The sequence below is a fragment of the Chiloscyllium plagiosum genome, chromosome 9, assembly GCF_004010195.1.
Source record: "Chiloscyllium plagiosum isolate BGI_BamShark_2017 chromosome 9, ASM401019v2, whole genome shotgun sequence".
Lineage (NCBI taxonomy): Eukaryota > Metazoa > Chordata > Chondrichthyes > Orectolobiformes > Hemiscylliidae > Chiloscyllium > Chiloscyllium plagiosum.
The window spans coordinates 29,297,784-29,317,362 of NC_057718.1; the positions used below are offsets into that span (position 1 = coordinate 29,297,784).

The following is a 19,579-nucleotide window of genomic DNA, read 5'->3' on the forward strand; positions in this document are numbered from 1 at the left end:
CTGGTCGGCATGGACGGGTTGGACTGAAGGGTCTGTTTCTATGCTGTACATCTCTATGATTCTATGTGGAAAGGTTATTTCTCCTTGTGAGAGTCAAGGCCCAGAGGTCATATTCTCAGAAAAAGGGGTTGTACATTTGAGGCAGATGAGGAGGCATTTCTTCTCTCAGAGGTTTGGGAGTCTGCAGAACTCTTTGCCACAGAGGGCTGTAGAGGATGGGTCATTAAATATATTCAATGCTGAGATACACAGATTTTTAATCAGTAAGAGAATCAAGGGTTATGAGGAAAATACAAGAAAGTGGAGTTGAGGATCATTAGGTCAGCCATGATTTCAGTGAATGACAGAGCAGACTCAATGGGCTGAGTGGCCTACTTCTACTCCAGTCACTCTACTTAACTTAAGAAACCTAAGACTGGTTGATGTTAAGTGGTTACAGTGGAATATTTTGCATTCTGCTGTTCAATTGGAAGAAAATCAAAGCTTGCTTTTAGGGAATGAAAGGAAAAAAAGAATGGCACTACCAGAGTTTGTGTACAAGAGATTAATATCTTCTTCCCCCACATCACTGAATTAGCCTCCACATAGAGGGACAGAGGTCAACAGCTAAATTTCATAAAACGTGCATTCCTGAAGTTGACCTCTAACTGAGCTGAAGAAATTTGAAAATCCTCAGAAATACTGAATGGATCAAGGGAACATTCTTCACATTTTTCAGATATCAGGCACATCAACAACTGGAAACAGTCAATGCAGAAAGCCTGCAGTTCAGTGTTTTAATGTAATTTTCTGTTAAACATTTTGGATAGCAAGAAAGGAGAACCACATGAAACAAGGGGAAGAGGGTGAAAAAATTATCAAGTTTCACTAGTTGAAACAACACTTAAAATAGACTAGACAAATTAATATTTCTAAATACATTGAGATGGTAAAGATGCCAAGATCAACGATAATATTGTTTTAGGCAAATAAGGAGGGTGTAGAAGGGGGTGGGGAGGAGCGTGGATGGCCTAGTGGTACTATCACTTGACTGTTAATCCAGAGACCCAGACAATGTTCTGAGGACCTGGCTTTGAATCCTGCCATGGCAGATGGTGGAATTTGAATTCAATAGAAAAAAAGATCTGAATCTAATAATGACCGTGAATCCAGAAAACACCAATCTAATGTCCTTCAGGGAAGGTGTAACCTCCATCCTCACCTGGTCTGACTACATGTGACTCCAGGCTCACAGTAATGTGATTGACCTTTAACTACCCTCTGAGGAGTTAGGGATGGGCCTAGTTAGTGATGCTCACAATAAATAATATTTTTTTAGAAATGATTATAAAGAAAATAGAAAGGTCTGGAAGAGGTTAGCCAAACAGGTTTCCAAGTGTCAAAGATTATAGAAGTGAAATAGAAAAAGCTAGCACAGGAGATGATTTAGCCATGGTGGTTGCCAATGTCAAATAGCCTTCTAAGACTTATTGGCCCAGTTTTTTGTCATTATTCTAAAGGAGATAAGAGTTGCACAGGGGAAGACTCAGCAGGCTTAGAAGGAATCACTGGGAAATTCAAGATTCCATTAGGCCATTCTTCTATGTCTGGAGCCCACTCCCCAATAGTATCAGAGGGCTCCAAATAAAATTATGTAATAGAGATTCAGGAAAGATTAGAATATTAAATACATAGTCTAACGTTTCCACAGACTCCACCTTTACTTCACATGTCCCAAGTACTGTACACCTCTGCCAGCCAGACTTCTTACACATACCAGACCATTACCTGACACCCCAGGACCTGTTGCCATTTCCCCAACCGTCAGACCGAACCCATCCACTTGCTGTGCAACCAACGCCACATCTTTATATCTCAGGAACCAATCCCCCTTCACCCCTCCGCAGATGACCACCACCTTCACCCCCAGGTCACAACACGTTTCCCCTGTTCCAGTCCTGGTGATACTGACCCACTTTAAAACCCACCAACCCCAGAGCAGGCGACCTCATTCCTCTATACCGCATTCAAACCTTTTTTCCCCACCAATGGACACAGACCTCGATATTACCCAAAGATGGCCCTTAGGTGAGATATTACAGGGTGACTGGCCAGTTGGACAATTTTTTAGCTCCTGCGTATTTCCCTTTTTGGGCCTGGCGGATGCTCAAGGTTCTTCCCTTTAACATTGCTTTTCTTTATACTGATGTTGCATGACCTGCTGAGTGTTTCCAGTAACTTCTATTTTTACTCAGATTTCCAACCACCATATTTGCTTTGATATCATAGTATAAATGTTTGAATAGTATTGAGTTTTCCTTCATTCATAACATTTCTTCCTTGGAATTATTTCCGTTGCCTTCTCTCTTTAACCATAACAGTTTGTCTGCTACTCACAGGTGAACAAAAGTGCCAATTTAAAATGTACGTTTTAAAAAAAATATTAGATTTGTTATTTGACAACATGATGTTTTCAATCATTAGTACAGAGTATCAAATCAGTTCCCCTATCTAATTTTCAGCACATTTTAGTAACAAGTAATTACCACACTGCAGTAAATAGTTTAGACAGGAATAGAAAGTTGTTACAATGATAGTTTAAGTGAGTGGCCAAAACTCTCAGAGATAGAGTTCAATGTAATGAAGTGAAAGGGTAACCTTGGATGTAAGAAAGATGGGTCACAATAGTTTCAAAATGGTTTAAAAAATTTCAGAATTTGGAAGAAATGTTGGAGTCCATGTTTGAAATCAATAAAAGCTAGTGTACAGTAAAAAGTATAATTAAAAAGATTGGTCGAACGTTAATCTTAATCTCACAGGCATGCGCGTTATGCTACAATAGTATTAAGCTCTGGTGAAATACATCTGAAACATTGCTTTTATTCCTAGGCACCTCAGGAAGGATAAATGGAGCTGGAGCTGGAGGAACTTTGGATCATTCAGGAGGTGGAGGGTGTAATTGAGAGGAGTTAGAGGGAGGTAGTCACACCTCAGATACAAGAAAAAGGCAGATAGGGTTATAGTCGGGATGGAAAGGGAACCAGCAGACAGTGCAGGGATCTCCTGTGGTAACAGTGTACCATTTTGGATACTGTGGGAGGGTGGGGGTGAACGACTTACCAGGGGTAAGCCATGCAGTACAGGTCTCTGGCATAGAGCCAGTCCCTCTTACTCAGAAGGGAAGGGGAGAGAGGAGCAGAGCATTAGTCACTGGGGACTCCGTAGTTAGGGGACAGATAGGAGTTTCTGTGGGGACGAGAGGGGCTCACGATTGGTGTGTTGCCTCCCAGGTGCCAGGGTTCATGATGTCTCGGATCGTGTTTTCGGGATCCTTGAGGGGGAGGAAGAGCAGTCCGAAGTCGTGTTGCACATAGGCACTAACACAATAGGTAGGAAAAAAGGATGGGGAATTAAGGCAGAAATTCAGGGAACTAGGGTGAAAGCTTAGAGCTAGAACAAACAGAGTTGTTATCTCTGGTTTGTTATCTGTGCCAAGTGTTAGCAAGGTGAGGAATATGGAGAGACAAGAGTTGAATACGTGGCTACAGGGATGGTGCAGTAGCCTGGAAAATTGGGGCTCATTCTGGTGGGACCTCTACAGGTCTATACCTGAACCAGAGGGGAACCAATATCCTGGAGGGGGAAATTTGTTAATGCTCTTCAGGAGGGTTTAAACTAATTCAGCAGGGGGTGGAAACCTAAATTGAAGTTCCAGCGTCGTTGAGAGTAGTGAGGTCAGAAATAAGTCTCAAGGTCACAAGAATGAACCAGCAAGCAGGAAGGTGGTTTGAACTGTGTCTACTCCAACACCAGGGGCATCCTGAATAAAGTGGGTGAACTTGCAGCATGGATTGGTACCTGGGACTTTGAAGTGTGGCCATTTCAGAGACATAGGTACTGCAGGGACAGGAATGGTTATTGCAGGTTCCGGGATTTAGATGTTTCGGTAAGAACAGAGAAGATGGCAAAAGAGGGGGAGGTGTGGCATTGTTAGTCAAGGACAATATTTCGGTAGCAGAAAGGATGGTTGAAGGCTCATCTACTGAGGTAGTATGGGCTGAGGTTACAAACAGGAAAGGAGAGGTCACCCTGTTGGGAGTTTTCTCTACGCTCCGAACAGTTCCAGAGGTGTAGAGGAAAGGACAGCAAAAATAAATCTGGATAGATGCGAGAGTAACAGAGTAGTTGTTATGGGGAACTTTAACTTTCCAAACATTGATTGGAAATACTATAGTTCATGTACTTTAATGGGTCAGTTTTTGTCCAATGTGTGCAGGAGAGTTTCCTGACACAGTACGTAGACAGGTCAACAAGGGGCGAGGCCACATTGGATTTGGTACAGGGTAATGAACTCGGCAAGGTGTTAGATTTGGAGGTAGGTGAGCACTTTGGTGATAGTGACCACAATTCGGTTAAGCTTACTTTAGCAATGGAAAGGGTTGGTATATACTGCAGGACAAGAGTTGTAGCTGGGGGGAAAGGCAATTATGATGCAATTAGGCAAGATTTAGGATGCATAGGATGGGGAAAGAAACTGCAAAGGATGGGTACAATTGAAACGTGGAGCTTATTCAAGGAACAGCTACTATGTGTCTTTGATAAATAAGTACGTATCTGTCAGGCAGGGGGGAAATGGTCACATGAAGGAGCCGTGGTTTACTAAAGAAGTTGAATCTCTTGTCAAGAGGAAGAAGAAGGTTTATGTTAGGATGAGACATGAAGCCTCAGTCAGGGCGCTGGAGAGTGACAAGTTAGCCAGGAAGGACCTAAAGAGAGAGCTAAGAAGAGCCAGAAGGAGACATGAGAAGTCATTGGCAGATAGTGTCAGGGTTTTCCTTGATCCTTTCTATCAGTGTATCAGGAATAAAAGAATGGAAAGAGTAACATTAGGGCCAATCAAGGACAGTAGTGGGAAGTTGTACATGGAGCCCAAGGAGGTAGAAGAAGTGCTAAATGAATATTTTTCAGCAGTATTCACACTGGAAAAAGACAATGTTGTCGAGAAGAATACTGAGATACAGGCTACTGGACTAGAAGGGATTGAGGTTCATAGGAAGGAGGCGTTAGCAATTCTGGAAAACGTGAAAATAGATAAATCCCCTGGCCTGGATGGGATTTATCCAAGGAATTTCTGGGAAGCCAGGGAGGATATTACAAAGCCTTTGGCTTTGATCTTTATGTCAGCATTATCTATAGGAATAGTGCCTGAAGACTGAAGGATAGCAAATGTTGTACCCTTGTTCAAGAAGGGGAGTGAGATAGCCCTGGTAATTATAGACCAGTGAGCCTTACTTCGGTTGTGGGTAGTGTTGGAAAGGATTATAAGAAATAGGATTTATAATTATCTGGAAAGGAATAAGTTGATTAGGGATAGGCAACATGGCTTTGTGAAGGGTAGGTCGTGCCTCACAAACCTTGAGTTCTTTGAGAAGGTGACCAAACAGGTGGATGGGGGTAAAGCAGCTGATGTGATATATATGGATTTTAGTAAGGCACTTGATGAAGTTTCCCACGGTAGGCTATTGCACAAAATACAGAAGCATGGGAATAAGGATGATTTAGCAGTTTGGATCAGAAATTGGCTAGCTGGAAGAAGACAGAGGGTGATGGTCGATGGGAACTGTTCATCCTGGAATTCAATTACTAGTTTTACACCACAAGGATCTGTTTTGGATCCACTGCTGTTTGTCATTTTTATAAATGACTTGGATAAGGGAGGAAAGATGGGTTAGTAATTTTGCAGATGACACTAAGGTCAGTGGAGTTGTGGGTTGTGCTGAAGAATGTTGCAGGATACAGAGGGACATAGATAAACTGCAGTGCTGGGCTGAAAGGTGGCAAATGGAGTTTAATGTGGAAAAGTGTGAGGTGATTCAGTTTGGAAGGAGCAACAAGAATAAAGAGTACTGGGTTAATAGCAAGATTCTTGGCAATGTAGATGAGCAGAGAGGTCTTGGCATCCATGCACATAGATCCCCGAAAGTTGCCACCCAAGTTGATAGGGTTGTTAAGAAGGCATTTGGTGTGTTAGATTTTATTGGTAGAGGGATTGAGTTTCAGAGCCAAGAGGTACAAAACACTGGTGCGGCCGCACTTGGGAGTATTGCATACAGTTCTGGTCACCGCATTATAGGAAGGATGTGGAAGCTTTGGAAAGGGTTCAGAGGAGATTTATTAGGATGTTGCCTAGTATGGAGGGAAAGTCTTATGCGGAAAGGCTAAAGGACTTGAGGTTGTTTTCGTTCGAGAGAAGAAGGTTGAGAGGTGACTTACTTGAGACATATACGATAATCAGAGGGTTAGATAGGGTGGACAGTAAGAACCTTTTTCCTTGGATGGTGATGCTAACATGACGGACATAGCTTTAAATTGAAGGGTGATAGATATAGGACAGATGTAGTTCCTTAGAGAGTAGTAGGGGGCGCGGAGCACCCTGCGTGCTTCAGTAGTAGACTCGTCAATTTTAAGGGCATTTAAATGGTCATTGGACAAACATATGAATGAAAATGGAATAGTATAGAATAGATGGGCTTAAGATTGGTTCCACAGGTTGGCATAACATCAAGGGCCGAAGGGTCTGTACTGCGCTGTAATGTTCTATGTTCTATATATTGAGTTTGGTGGAGTTGCCGTGCAGATTTGTATAAAGATAATAAAGCTAAATGGGTTAAATAATGAAGACAGGTTGCGCAGATCAGGTTTGCATTCCTTCAAGCATCTAGATCAAAAGAGCTTACAAATAAAGTTAAACAGTTCAGAAGGTACTTTTTGTAAAGTGAAGAACTTTATTTCCAAGACTGTCAAAACAGGAAAAGCACTCACCTTAGGAGGAATATTCTGTCCAAAATTTCTGGCCTTGAGCATTCTCAGTTAAAACCAGTCTAAACCAGGCCAAGTATTTACAAAGCCAGCAGCAGAATAGATTCACATCAAAAACCCATGCCTTTCATTTACATGAGTTGCCACATTCAGAATTTATAGGTACTGAAGCCACTTTATCAGTTGCTGGAAGAAGGTAAGTGTGTAATGTAAGTGGAACAGGGTGACAGAGGGATTTAGGTAGCAGGTGGCTGGTGAATAACATGGTAGCTGGATGAGGGTAGAATGGCAGATGGTATGGGGCGCAACAGGGCTGAATGATGGCTTGGTTGTCAGATCAGTGGATGACTGTTGAGAAAAGCTTGGGGCAAGGGAGGAAGTATCTTGAGGACAGGTATGAGGGATCAGGTTAGGTTGGTATGACTTGGGTTCCTACAGCTTGACCATAATTTGCAGGTACAGAGAGTGCAAATGTTGGAAGTAAAGAAGTCTAAAGTGCTTCCTTTTGAGATAACCATGTGAGAATGCATTGTGCCAAAAAATGTCTTAAAGCAAATATCCTACTTTAGCTTGTCAAGGGAAATTAATTTTGCCTGGGCCTTTATGCACTCACTCACTCCTGTTTATTTATTTAGGGCATACTACTCTCTTTTCCCTTTTTTTTTTGCCAGGCTCTTCCCAGGTCACAGAACCTCAGGTTGTGAAAGACAGCTTCAAGCTGTAGTGTTGCCGTTACAGGCACCGGATGTAAACAAAAGAACAAGTTCCATCAGACATTTACTCCCTCCCACATCCCTCAGAAAATTATTTGAGTACCATTCAACACAATGTGTCCAAGATCAAGAACTATGTGAGCAAGAGTGGGAGAATTAATCAGACACTCCAATACTCACTGATAATGTATCATAGAACTCTAACATTTCAGCATTTTTCTAATGAAAGCAACAAAGTACAGATGCAAACTATTAATCTGATTTAAGATGTTCTATTTATTAAAAAAAATACAGTTTTAGTTAACAGTGAAATCTGCAACAGTACAGCAAAAATACATTTTCCATGTAGGAAGAGAATGTAACTGACTGATGAACTCAGAAATTAAATGTTCTTGGCCCATATTAGAAAAGATATCTTGAAAAGAACTACAGTCAACCAACATTCAAATATTTTGGCCAAGTTTAATTTTATAATCTTAGGGAGATTTTGCCTCAATAGATTCATGCTCTTGTACTCACTTGCAGTTTGCCTCTGTTTAATATACTGCTCAAGTACTTCTTAGCTTCTCTTATTTTGGGTTCATTCTTTTCCATTATTGGAGTGCAATCTTTCAGTTTGGCTGTATTTTCCTTGAGGCACTGTTCCAGGAGGACTTCAGCAAGGAGCAGATTCCCAAAATCATCTTTCATTCGGAAGCAAAAAAATAAATTAACCAATTAGCATTGTCACAGAACACAAGTTAAAATTTATTTTAGTGCCAGCCTTTATTCTCAATCCATATTTAATCACTGATATGTACATTGCTTATTATTTATAACTTACTAACTTATGAAAATAGTCCAAAATGCTTCACAGAAGTACAATCAAACAAAAAATGGACACTACACCAAAGAAGGAGCTATTAAGAGGGCATTAATGGAAGGGAGTGTTTGGATAGATGCTAAGCAGAAAATCTAAACACACAGGCTCAAACAGTTGAAGACAAAACCAGCAATTGCAGACTGCAGGAGCAAGAGAATTGCAAAAAAAACTGTCAGAGGTTGGCGTTCAGATGGGAATGTAGGTCTGGATTGAGGTTAGAAAGGGAGTAGCAAAGCCATAAAGAGATTTACACAGAGATTCTCATTATAGGCATTCCATGTACATGCGAGGAAGGAAAATTATGATCAATAAATAGTCTTGCACAGTAACTTAATGGAGTTGGTGCCTAACTTTCGGGTATTGGTGGTATTGTTACCAATATATCTTTACCATAAAGCCTTCAAAAGGCTTGGGCTGACCAGTAGCAAGTTCTAAGAGCTCTATAATGATTATCTCAAACAATCCGCCTTCCCATGACTTTCAATGGCACTACCATCAATAACTATGCAATGACTAACATGTTGAGTGGCATCATTTGACAGCCATATCTACAGCATAGTTTCAACAGCAGAATAGAGTTTGCATGTGATCAACCTCCTATCTCTTCCAATATCTGAATGGTTTAAGTCAGGAGCATGATGAGATACTTATTATTTGCTCAAGTGAGTGCAGTCACAGTAGCACTACTTCCGTTTCAATATTCATTTTTTCTATCATCTACTATATACAATTTATGGCAGGAGATCCTGAAGTTTTTTGTTTCATCTCGAGTCCTCCTCGCCTTTTCTAAAAACTCCACTAATACACTGTAACAAGTATTTTGTCTGTACAAAACTTAGTTATTAAAGTATACATTCACTAAGATTGTGTTGCTTAATGCGACCAGAAGATTGATTTTATAATTGCTAGTGCTGCAGCGAGGTAGTATTGTATTAAGTAGGATCAGAAATAAAAGATAAAAAATGAATAATAAGTTTCCAACAGAGTGAAGGAGATTTTGAAAATTCAACCTTCCTTAATATGTGCTTTGAAAACACTGGTATTATAGAATTAAGAGAAGTTTCTCTTTGCAGCATCTAGTTTAATGGATTTGAATCACTGCTGTTTATAGTTAATTAACTTAAGGTGGGAGGCAATTTGGGAAACAACCTTGAGATAATGCATCAGTATTAACGCTTTCAAGGAGTTCTTTCATAAGTGTGAAAAATATTATGATATTTAGAGTTATAGTTTTGAATGAGTACAAATATCTCCAAACATACACAGGTATACCCTATTTATTAAAAGGCTGATTTAAAACTCATTCATACATTGACCTGCTTTCTTTAACAGATTACTGTAAATCAACTTTATTTTTCTACTACAGCCAAACGTCAGAGACAAACTAGCTCAGTATATGACCTAAACTGGGTCCTAAGCCCCATCATTAGTGGCACTTGCTGCAGTAAGAGAGCATAAAGAGAAAACTGTAGTAACTATTATTTTGCTGTTGGTTATTTATTATTTACTGGCTGCTGTTTTATACTGAATAATTTTAAAATTCTTACCTTGATTTTAAATCAATCCCTGACCTTGCTCCTCTCCATCTCTAGTCTTATCCAGTCCCACGTACCTGAGGGGATACTAGTGCTCCTTTAACTCTGCCTCTTGTGCATTCCTCATCATAACTGCTCTATAACTGATGGCCTCATTTTCAGTCGCCTCAGTCTTAAATCCTTGAATTTCCTTGCTACATCTCATCACCTTGCTTTCCTCCTTCAGATCACCTTAGTAAGCTTAGCTCTTTGACCAAGCTTTTGATACCTGAGGTATCCTATTTTGCTTTATAATGCTCCCATGAAGCATTCCATTACATTATGTTGACATTGTTACATCTATAGCAGTTGTTTTGTCTATTTCTGATAGTTCAAATTTGTCTTTGAACTAAAAATAATTCAAATTATTGCATAATGCAGGAAGTAGCAGCGCAAAGTGGGAATTTAATTCAAAATTAAATCAACAAATAATTTAAGCTTCAAATTAAGAAGGTATATAATTTACATTTTATTTTAAGCAAACTCAGAAAAAAAGTGAACAACGTGGAAAGCAGCTTATGCAATACATTTGTCAGAACACTAAATGCATTCATGTTCATGCACTCCTATTTAAAAATAGATCATTTAAACCGATCAAATTGTAGACAGATTAATTTGATGTGTGTGTGTGAGAAGAGTTCTTATGATGACAGCTCACCCTGAATTTTCCAGGCTGTTGTGTAACAACTGGTGGCATTTCTGAGATGTAAGATAAGATGTTATAGAAATACAAATCATCTCCTTTCTCTGTGATTAATCTGCGTGGTCCTGGGCATTATATATTAACATCCCCAGGCTTAACTATTGTCCCTAACTTAATCCCAAGTGAGACCAACCCAAATGTTCCCAGGTTTACCACCACTGTTTCTGTAGCTCATGACTAAAGATATCACTGTTTGTTTTTCACTGCTATGGGAACAAGCATACCAATCGTAGTAGCTGGTAGCATACTGTCATTATCTGCTTCAATGCAAACATGAAACTATAAAAATTCACATAGCTTTTCGAATAATGAAAACCACATTTTCCCAAAGCATGTGGTCAAGTTGCCTTTTTCTACTCCACTGCTTTCTTACTTATCTTAAAACAGTATCAATTTGGACTAAGAAAAGAATCCATAGACACCAATCATCTTCTAGCAGCTTATAATGTGGGCATTTTTAGAAGCTAGTCTTAACAACTGGAACTCAATCACAGAAGCCATCACAAAAAAAGCCCATGTATTCGTTATTAGATTTGTGCAGAAACTTGTCTGTAGTTATGTAATGCATGACAGTGGATATTGAAGAAGGCATTTGGTATGCTTGCCTTTATTGGTCAGAGCATTGAGTATAGGATTTGGGAGGTCATATTGCAGCTGTACAGGATATTGGTTCGGCCACTTTTGAAATATTGTGTACAATTCTGGTCTCCCTCCTATCAGAATGATGTTGTGAAACTTGAAAGGGTTCAGAAAAGATTTACAAAGATGTTGCTAGAGTTAGAGGGTTTGAACTATAAGCAGAGGCTGAATAAGCTGGGGTTGTTTTCCCTGGAACAACGGAGACTGAGGGGTGGCTTTACAGAGGTTTATAAAATCATAAAGGGCATGGATAGGCTAAATAGGTCTTTTCCGTGGGGTAGGGCAGTCCCGAACTGGAGGGCATAGGTTTAAGGTGAGAGGGGAAAGATATAAAAGGGATCTAAGGGAGAACGTTTTCACACAAAGGGTAGTGCATGTATGGAATGAGTTGCCAGAGGAAGAACATGGAACATAGAAGATTACAGCTCAGTTCAGACCCTTCATCCCTCGATGTTGCATCAACCTGTGAAACCAATCTGAAGCCCATCTAACCCACACTATTCCATTCTTGTCCATATACCTATCCAATGACCATTTAAATAGCCTTAAAGTTGGCGAGTCTACTACTGCTGCAGGCAGTACATACCACACCCGTACTACTCTCTGAGTAAAGAAACTACCTCCAACATTGGTCCTATATCTATCACAGTGGAGGAGGCTGGGACAATTACAACATTTAGAAGTATCTGGATGAGTACATGAATAGGGTGGGGATGGATACGGGCCAAGCGCTTGCAAATGGAATGAGATTAATTTAGAATATCTGGTCAGCACGGATAAGTTGGACCGAAGGGTCTATTTCCATGCTATACATCTCTATGATTCTATGATTTTAAATGGACAGAACAGTAATAGTTTCAGAACACACAAAATGGAAGAGAGCAGAATAACAATCAAAAATTGTGCTTTTGGCAATACAGATAAAAGGGAAAACTAAATGATGTGACATAATTAAATCAAGGAAGAAAGGTGAGAAACATGCCAAGAAAACACTAAGCAGAAGGACAAGCTGAGGAAAGTGTGGCCTGATTAAGTTGTTCTTTATACAAATGCATAGTACCTAAAGGAAAAAAAATTGAATGAATTGCAGGCACAAATTCAACTGTAAGTGTTCGATTTGGTAGCCATTCCTGAAACAGCTACAAAAAACTGTGGAATAGTTACCTTTTTAATTAAAGATAATACCATTACAAATGTACATGGATATAATGAGAGGCAAGCAGTCAGTAGAGACTTTATCCACAGTACTAAGAAATAGAAAAGAATTTCAGATAGCAGTGGGAGTTATGCACAGACCCCCTGTGAAGTACCAGATTGTCTTAACATATGAGGAAAGTTTGAGGATTCTGGGTCTATACTTGATGGAGGTTAGAAAGATGAGGAGGGATCTAATTGAAACATACTGAATACTGAATGGTCTGAACAGACTAGATGTTGGGAAGATGTTTCCATTGGTAGGAGAGACTAGGACCGGAGGGCACAGCCTTAGAGTAAAAGGAAGACCTTTTAGAACAGAGATAAGGAGAAACTTTTTTCCCAGAGATTGGTGAATCTATGGAATTCATTGCCACTGAAGGATGTGGAGGCCAGGTCATTGAGTATATTTAAGACTGAGATAGACAGGTTCTTGAGTATCAAGGGGATCAAGGGTTATAGGAGAAAGCATGAGAATGGGGTTGAGAAATTTATCAGCTATGATTGAATGTCAGAGCAGACTTGGCAGGCTGAATGGCCTAATTTCTGTTCCTATACCTTATGGTCTATATGGAGATTTGGAATAGGATCAAATTCAATATAAAGTTTGGAAGGGAGAAATCACAGAATTACTGAATCCCTTCAGTGCAGAAGGAGGCCATTCAGCCCATCAAGATCACACAGACCCTCAGAAGAGCATCCCACCCAGGCTGAGATCCCTACCACAAGAATCTCAGGGAGTACCTCTCCCACTGCAACTCCCAAGTCATTTCCTCTGCCCTGAAGCTCTTCAACCATGTCCTGAAACAGACTTGCCAGCTCAGCATCGCCCTCATGTCCTGTACCACCTGTCTAGGTAGGCACGGTGGCTCAGTGGTTAGCAGTGCTGCCTCACAGCACCAGGGTCCCCAGGTTCAATTCCAGCCTCGGGTGACTGTCTGTGTGGAGTTTGCACATTCTCCCCGTGTCTGGGTGGGTTTCCTCCAGATGCTCCGGTTTCCTCCCACAATCCAAAGATGTGCAGGTCAGGTGAATTGGCCATGCTAAATTGCCCATAGTGTTAGGTGCATTAGTCAGAGTGAAATGGGTCTGCGTGGGTTACTCTTCGGAGGGTCGGTGTGGACTGGTTGGGCTGAAGGGCCTGTTTCCGCACTGTAGGGAATCTAATCTAATCCTGTAACCCCACATTTACCATGGCTAATCCAACTAGCCTACACAGCCATAAACAATACAGACAAATTTAGGATGACCAATCCATCTAGCCTGCACATCTTTGGACTGGGAGAGGAAGCCTGAACACCTGAAGGAAACCCACAACGACACAGGGAAAATGTGTAAACTTCACACGGACAGTCACACATGGCTCCATAGAACTGTGAGGCAGCACCACTAACTATTGAAATGCAAAACAGCTGCTAAGGCAGGTTTCAATGGGTTGAAACAAAGACTATCCACAACTGGCCAAACCAGTGGAAAAATCAGTTTCTAGATTCGAGTAGTGCTGGAGAAGCACAGCCGTTCAGGCAGCATCTGAGGAGCAGGAAAATCGACGTTTCAGGCAAAAGCCCTTCATCGGGGATAGAGGCAGAGTGCCTGCAGAGTGGAGAGATAAATGAGAGGAGGGTGGGGGTGGGGAGAAAGTAGCATAGAATACAATAGGTGAATGGGGGTAGGGATGGAGGTGATAGGTCAGAGAGGAGGGTGGAGTGGATAGATGGAAAGGAAGATAGGCAGGTAGGACAGGTCATGAGGGCGGTGCTGAGCTGGCGAGTCTGTTTCAGGACATAGTTGAAGAGCTTCAGGGCAGAGGAAATGACATGGGAGAGGGACTCCCTGAGATTCTTGTAGAGAGAGGAGGAAAACGTCTTCACGGCAGGCATCCTTGCAAGAGGATTCGCAGTAGGGTTAAAATCAACTAGGTAAAAACAAGGACTGCAGATGCTGGAAACCAGATTCTAGATTAGAGTGGTGCTGAAAAAGCACACCAGTTCAGGCAGCATCCAAGGAGCAGGAAAATCGATGTTTCGGGCAAAAGCCTTTCATCAGGAATAGAGGCAGAGTGCCTGCAGGGTGGAGAGATTCCCCCACCCTCCTCCCTGACCTATCACCTTCATCCTCACCCCCATTCACCTATTGTACTCTATGCTACTTTCTCCCCACCCCACCCTCCTCTCATTTATCTCTCCACCCTGCAGGCACTCTGCCTCTATTCCTGTTGAAGGGCTTTTGCCCAAAACGTCGATTTTCAAGTTCCTCGGATGCTGCCTGAATTGCTGTGCTTTTCCAGCACCACTCTAATCTAGAATCTGGTTTCCAGCATCTGCAGTCCTTGTTTTTACCGAGTGGAAAAATCAGTGGAAGGTGTTCAAACAAAATTGATACAGAACAAATTTATAGCTCCAATAAGCAAGGCCTCTACTTTTTAGGCAGACAACTTGAAAGGTACTAGATAAGTAGGAAAAGAGGAAACATAAAAATGCAAAACATATACAAAAATGCAATTAGAGAGATTTAAAGATCAGCAAAGAATAGCAAAACAATTGGTAATAGCTACAAAAAAGAAATGAAAAAAAGCATGCAAGTAAACACTTGTACAATTATCTTATCAAAGAGTGTGTTCAGGAGCAGCGTAAGCTTCTTAAAACATGATAACAGTATAATATCTATGAAAATTAGGAAATGGCAGACACATTGAATAAATATGTCAATTTTACATTAAAGGAAGGGGTCAGCATGCCAGACATTCCAAGGATTCAATTAATTAATTAGGTTTGAAGTCTCCAAATTTAAGAAAGCAAAATAACATAATGAAGAAATTAATGGCACTAAAAAGTCACAAATCTCCAGGACCAGATAGTTTGTATCCCAGGATTTTGAAGGAACAAGTCATAATATGGAAAATGCTGTAACAATGATCTTCTGAAGTTCTCTTGGTTTAGGATCCATTCCTTTCAATTGGAAAATTGCACTCATTGTTCCACTGTTTAAGAAAGAATAGAGGGGAAAACTAGGAAATTACAGACAAATTGGCCTGATATTTGTACGGGAAACGATTAGAATTTATAATTAAGGAATGAGAAACTGAACTCATTGAAAGTTTCCAGTTGATCAGAGAGAGTCAAGGATTGTAAAGGATGATGAATCTGATGCCTTTCCCTCACTATTTAGCATTGCGCAAGAACTGTGAAAATGGAAGAACGACTCCATGTTTGAAGGAGTCCTGATCAGACTCTGCTGTCAAAAATGCATAGCTCTTTTCCTTCATAAAAGAAAGGGATAGAGTGAAAATTCTCATGAGATTATCAGAAAAAATCTGGTCCAATGCATTAAATAAAAGATTGAAGAGTTAGGTAGCCATGATAGCGTTGCTTCACATCACTGGTTATGGCAAAGGCATCAGACATCTCATCATAGGGACAAACAGCCCAACCATGACATTGTACAATATATGTAGGATTTTAACATACTGGTTTGATCATCTAGCTTGGAAAATAAATACCAAACAGCAGGTGGCTCATTGACAAAATCTTAAGTTAGGTATATAACCAGTGTTTATAGATCCTGATATTGCTCCCTGTACTTTGTCGTTGTCTGTGCCATATTGGCTGTCCCACATGTAGCCCTAAACCAATACATGATTGTCACACTGTGATTCCAGGGGACATTATCTACGAGTTTCTCTTGTGTATAGTTTATTGGAAATCAACCTGAAGCTGAGATGAGATCAGCCATGATGGTATTAAATGGCAGAGCAGTTTCAAAGGGTTGAACTGCCTAGTTCTTATGTTCTTAACTTTGAACTTTCAAGCAAACTGTGAACTCAGAACCTCCCAGAGATAACAGCAGCTTTTGAAAATAAGTCAAATAAACATTCAATGTCATAATAGCTCTTGGGGAAATGTCAATAAAGAACTCTCCTAAAACTGCACCACTGGAGGCAGTACTATTTTCAACCTAAAACAGAAGACTTGTAAATCAAAGCAGTCCAAGGATGACTTTCTTTTTACTCTTATTGCAGCAAATTCATATTTAAAGAGTATTGTGGGTTTTTTTTTTAAATCATATGCAGACTTTATTCGTCATTTAAAAGCATTTACCTAATTCTGCCAATACATGATTGTCACGCTGCTAGTTAAGGTCTTCAGCACAGTCAAAATGGGGTCTATTTGAACTCAGCATTAAATTCAAACAGGAGAAAGTGAGGACTGCAGATGCTGGAGATCAGCGTCGAGAGTGTGGTGCTGGAAAAGCACAGTAGGTCAGGCAGCATCGGAGGAGTTTGAGAACCCAGGTGACGTCGATTTTCCTGCTCCTCGGATGCTGCCTGACCTGTTGTGCTTTTCCAGCAACACACTCTCAACTCTGATCTGCAGACCTCACTGTATCCTATTAAATTCAAATGGCTCTACTGAATACAGGATTCCCGCTTGTGCGACTGGCCAACTCTCCTCGCCTTCTCACCCATATACCCCTGCCTACAAAAACGGGATCCGTCAGAAATAACCGCAGGGCTTCTGCTGCGCAGCTTTTTAAAGGTCCAGAGAGTCCTGCCCACTTCGCGAAAATCTGGTCCCTTTCACCCTGCTGTCTGATCTGAAGTATGCTCCCAGCTAAATAAAAATCGAAAGAATTATGGATGCTGTAAATCAGAGACAAAACAGAAATTAGTGGAAAACCTCAGCAGGTCTGACAGCATATGTGGAGAGAAATCGAGAGTTAACATTTCGGGTCGAGTGACCCTTCCTCAGAACTCTGATTTCTCTCCACAGATACCGCCAGACCTGCTGAGCTTTTCCAGCAATTCCTATTACTGCTCAGAGCTTCAGATTTTATTTCAGATTTCCAACATACGCAATATGTTTCATCCACGTAAAATGAAAACAGTTTACGCAGATGATAGATATTTACAAGAGCCTTTACTGACAGGTCGAAAAGAGCTGTAAACTTATTCATTCCAGCATGTTTTTTTTAAAAAAATTAAAAAGGTAAAAAGGTGAAAACTTTCTGTATAAGTATTTATGTCGACAATACTAAGGTAAAAGAGAAGTGCAATACGTCACTGTGGTTTGAATCTTCAAACATGGTACAGTTAAAGCGGAAGGTGATAAAGTTTAGCGTTTTTATTCTTGGAATAGCAGCTTCAGAATTTCTGCAAATCAATGGATAATTTTCACAGCGCTTGTTTCAGATCTCCAGATCAATATTCTCATGGATCGTGCAAAATGATGCTTTATTCAACTCTTGTCTTCATTCTTCAATCAACTTTTACAGATGTAAATAAAAAACTTAAACAGATATCAAAGGTCAAAACTGCTCCGAACACTTCTGGATTTATAAATCCTACCGTTTTCCGATGTTTTGGGAGGCAGTTGCTTCACGAGGTTTTGAACTTTGTCCCATTGACATTCTCCTCTGCATTTTTCTATTTCTGCCTCTAATTTGTACTGTGAAAATGATATCCTGGAAGCCATTAGAGTCTGTAGCACTTTTAAAAAAAGGAACTGCTGCCAAAATACTAGAAAAATTGCCACTGCGTCTGCGTGTTAACATAGAGCACGCTGGGAGTTGTAGTTTTCCATCCATTTTAAAGTAAAACACAAATAACAAAGCTTGACACTTTTCTCTTAAGAAAGAAGGAAAGTACCGACAAAACATCCTTAAAACAGATAAAACAGATCATTTTTCCATAACACTTTTTTGCAAATGTTTATATCTCCTATGATTCACAATTTACCTGCTATCAAGTTAAAATTATTTTGTTTTCCAAATACTGTACAAATGCTAGTTAAATATTAAACTGCTTGGTTGGGATGTATGTTGTGAATGCAATATTGTGAAAATTCATTATCAAAAATATATTTTTATACTACATGGTATTTAAAGACTGAAATTGTGCCTCATCAAAGCAAAATCAGTTTTATTAAACTTGAAACTATTGGATAGATGGTATTACTTTTCATAAGTATTTGTTTTTTTATTCAGCTCGGGAGACGTGGATATTGCTGGCTGGGCTGATATGTATTGCTCATCCAAAGTTGCCTTTGAGGAAATGGCGGTGAGCTGCCTTCTTGAACCATAATACTCCATGTGCTGTAGGTGGAGTGATGATCTCTTAATGATTTTATTTAAGAAAGCTCAACTCTTGTTTCATGTTGTTTTTGATCAGTTGAGGAAGCATGTGCCTCAATAATTTATTTTGTGCACAAACTTGGACAACAATAAAAGAAACATAACAACTGTATGTTTATCAGATCTGGATTACAAGATGAATGTGTGGAGTCATGAGGGAGGACAAAATCAAGTACTAGTATCTCACAGAGTCAGTGAAGATTGTGGAAGCATTGACAGAGATAGCTAAGGAGAAGTTGAAATGGCATGTTTTTTTCTTTTTTTTACAGAGTCAGTCCCCTAAATTGAGGAGATTCTAAATCTCCTGGGTTTTTTTAAATTTTCCCCAGCACCCATGATGTGTATGTGCAATTGTGCAAAACAGTGGAAGACAGCAGGTGTACAAATCTTTAATCAATTTCCACCACCAGGATGAAAGGAAACATCCAGTGACAAGTGGTCAGTGACAAGCAATGTCCTCCTCACCAAAGGACAATGCTGTGTGATCAAAATAGTGAAGGATCAAAATAGCAAGGATTAAATTAAAATAGAGTTGGAGGGGGAAATAAATACTCCACTCCCTGCCTGTGGTGCCCACCTCTCCCTGAACAGCTCAAAGGAGTTGGTAGACACCGCGTCCTCCTTCTCCAGAGACACCAGGGCTCAGACGTAGCTGTGGAAAAGGGGAAGGCAATCGGCCATAATAAACCCCTCCATGGCCCACTGCCTGGACCTGTTTATCCTCAGACCTACCCTTCCCCCTCCACACTAGGTGCCCAAAGATCAGGAGTGTGGGACTGAAGTAGAGCCAAAAGCAGAGGAGAAGGTTCTCCAGAAAACTAAAAAGACAGTGCAAACACCTGCACCCTATATGTACATGGACCATGGTCTCCACAGCACCACAGAACAAGCAATTGCATTGGGAGTCCATGAACCACTGCAATCGGCAGTGTAGTGTACTGCTGCGTGCAGCGCCCTACACCCCAAA

The 19,579-nt window shown here is 40.5% G+C and overlaps 1 protein-coding gene across 4 annotated transcripts in view; it reads right to left on the minus strand.

Annotated features, from left to right (window-relative positions):
* LOC122552723 (tetratricopeptide repeat protein 7A-like) overlaps positions 1-17,974 on the minus strand; it is a 421,938-nt gene extending 403,964 nt beyond the window's left edge. For all 4 annotated transcript variants that reach the window (XR_006312460.1, XR_006312459.1, XM_043695624.1 and 1 more), the window contains exons 1-2: positions 17,828-17,974; positions 8,031-8,194 (exon numbers count right to left, since the gene is read on the minus strand). Coding sequence is in view for 2 of the 4 variants with exons in the window: in XM_043695624.1 (XP_043551559.1) it covers positions 8,031-8,194; positions 17,828-17,954 (291 nt within the window). In the remaining 2 variants the exon portion in view is untranslated. The remainder of the gene's footprint in view (positions 1-8,030; positions 8,195-17,827) is intronic.
* Between the last annotated feature and the right edge of the window lie 1,605 nt (positions 17,975-19,579).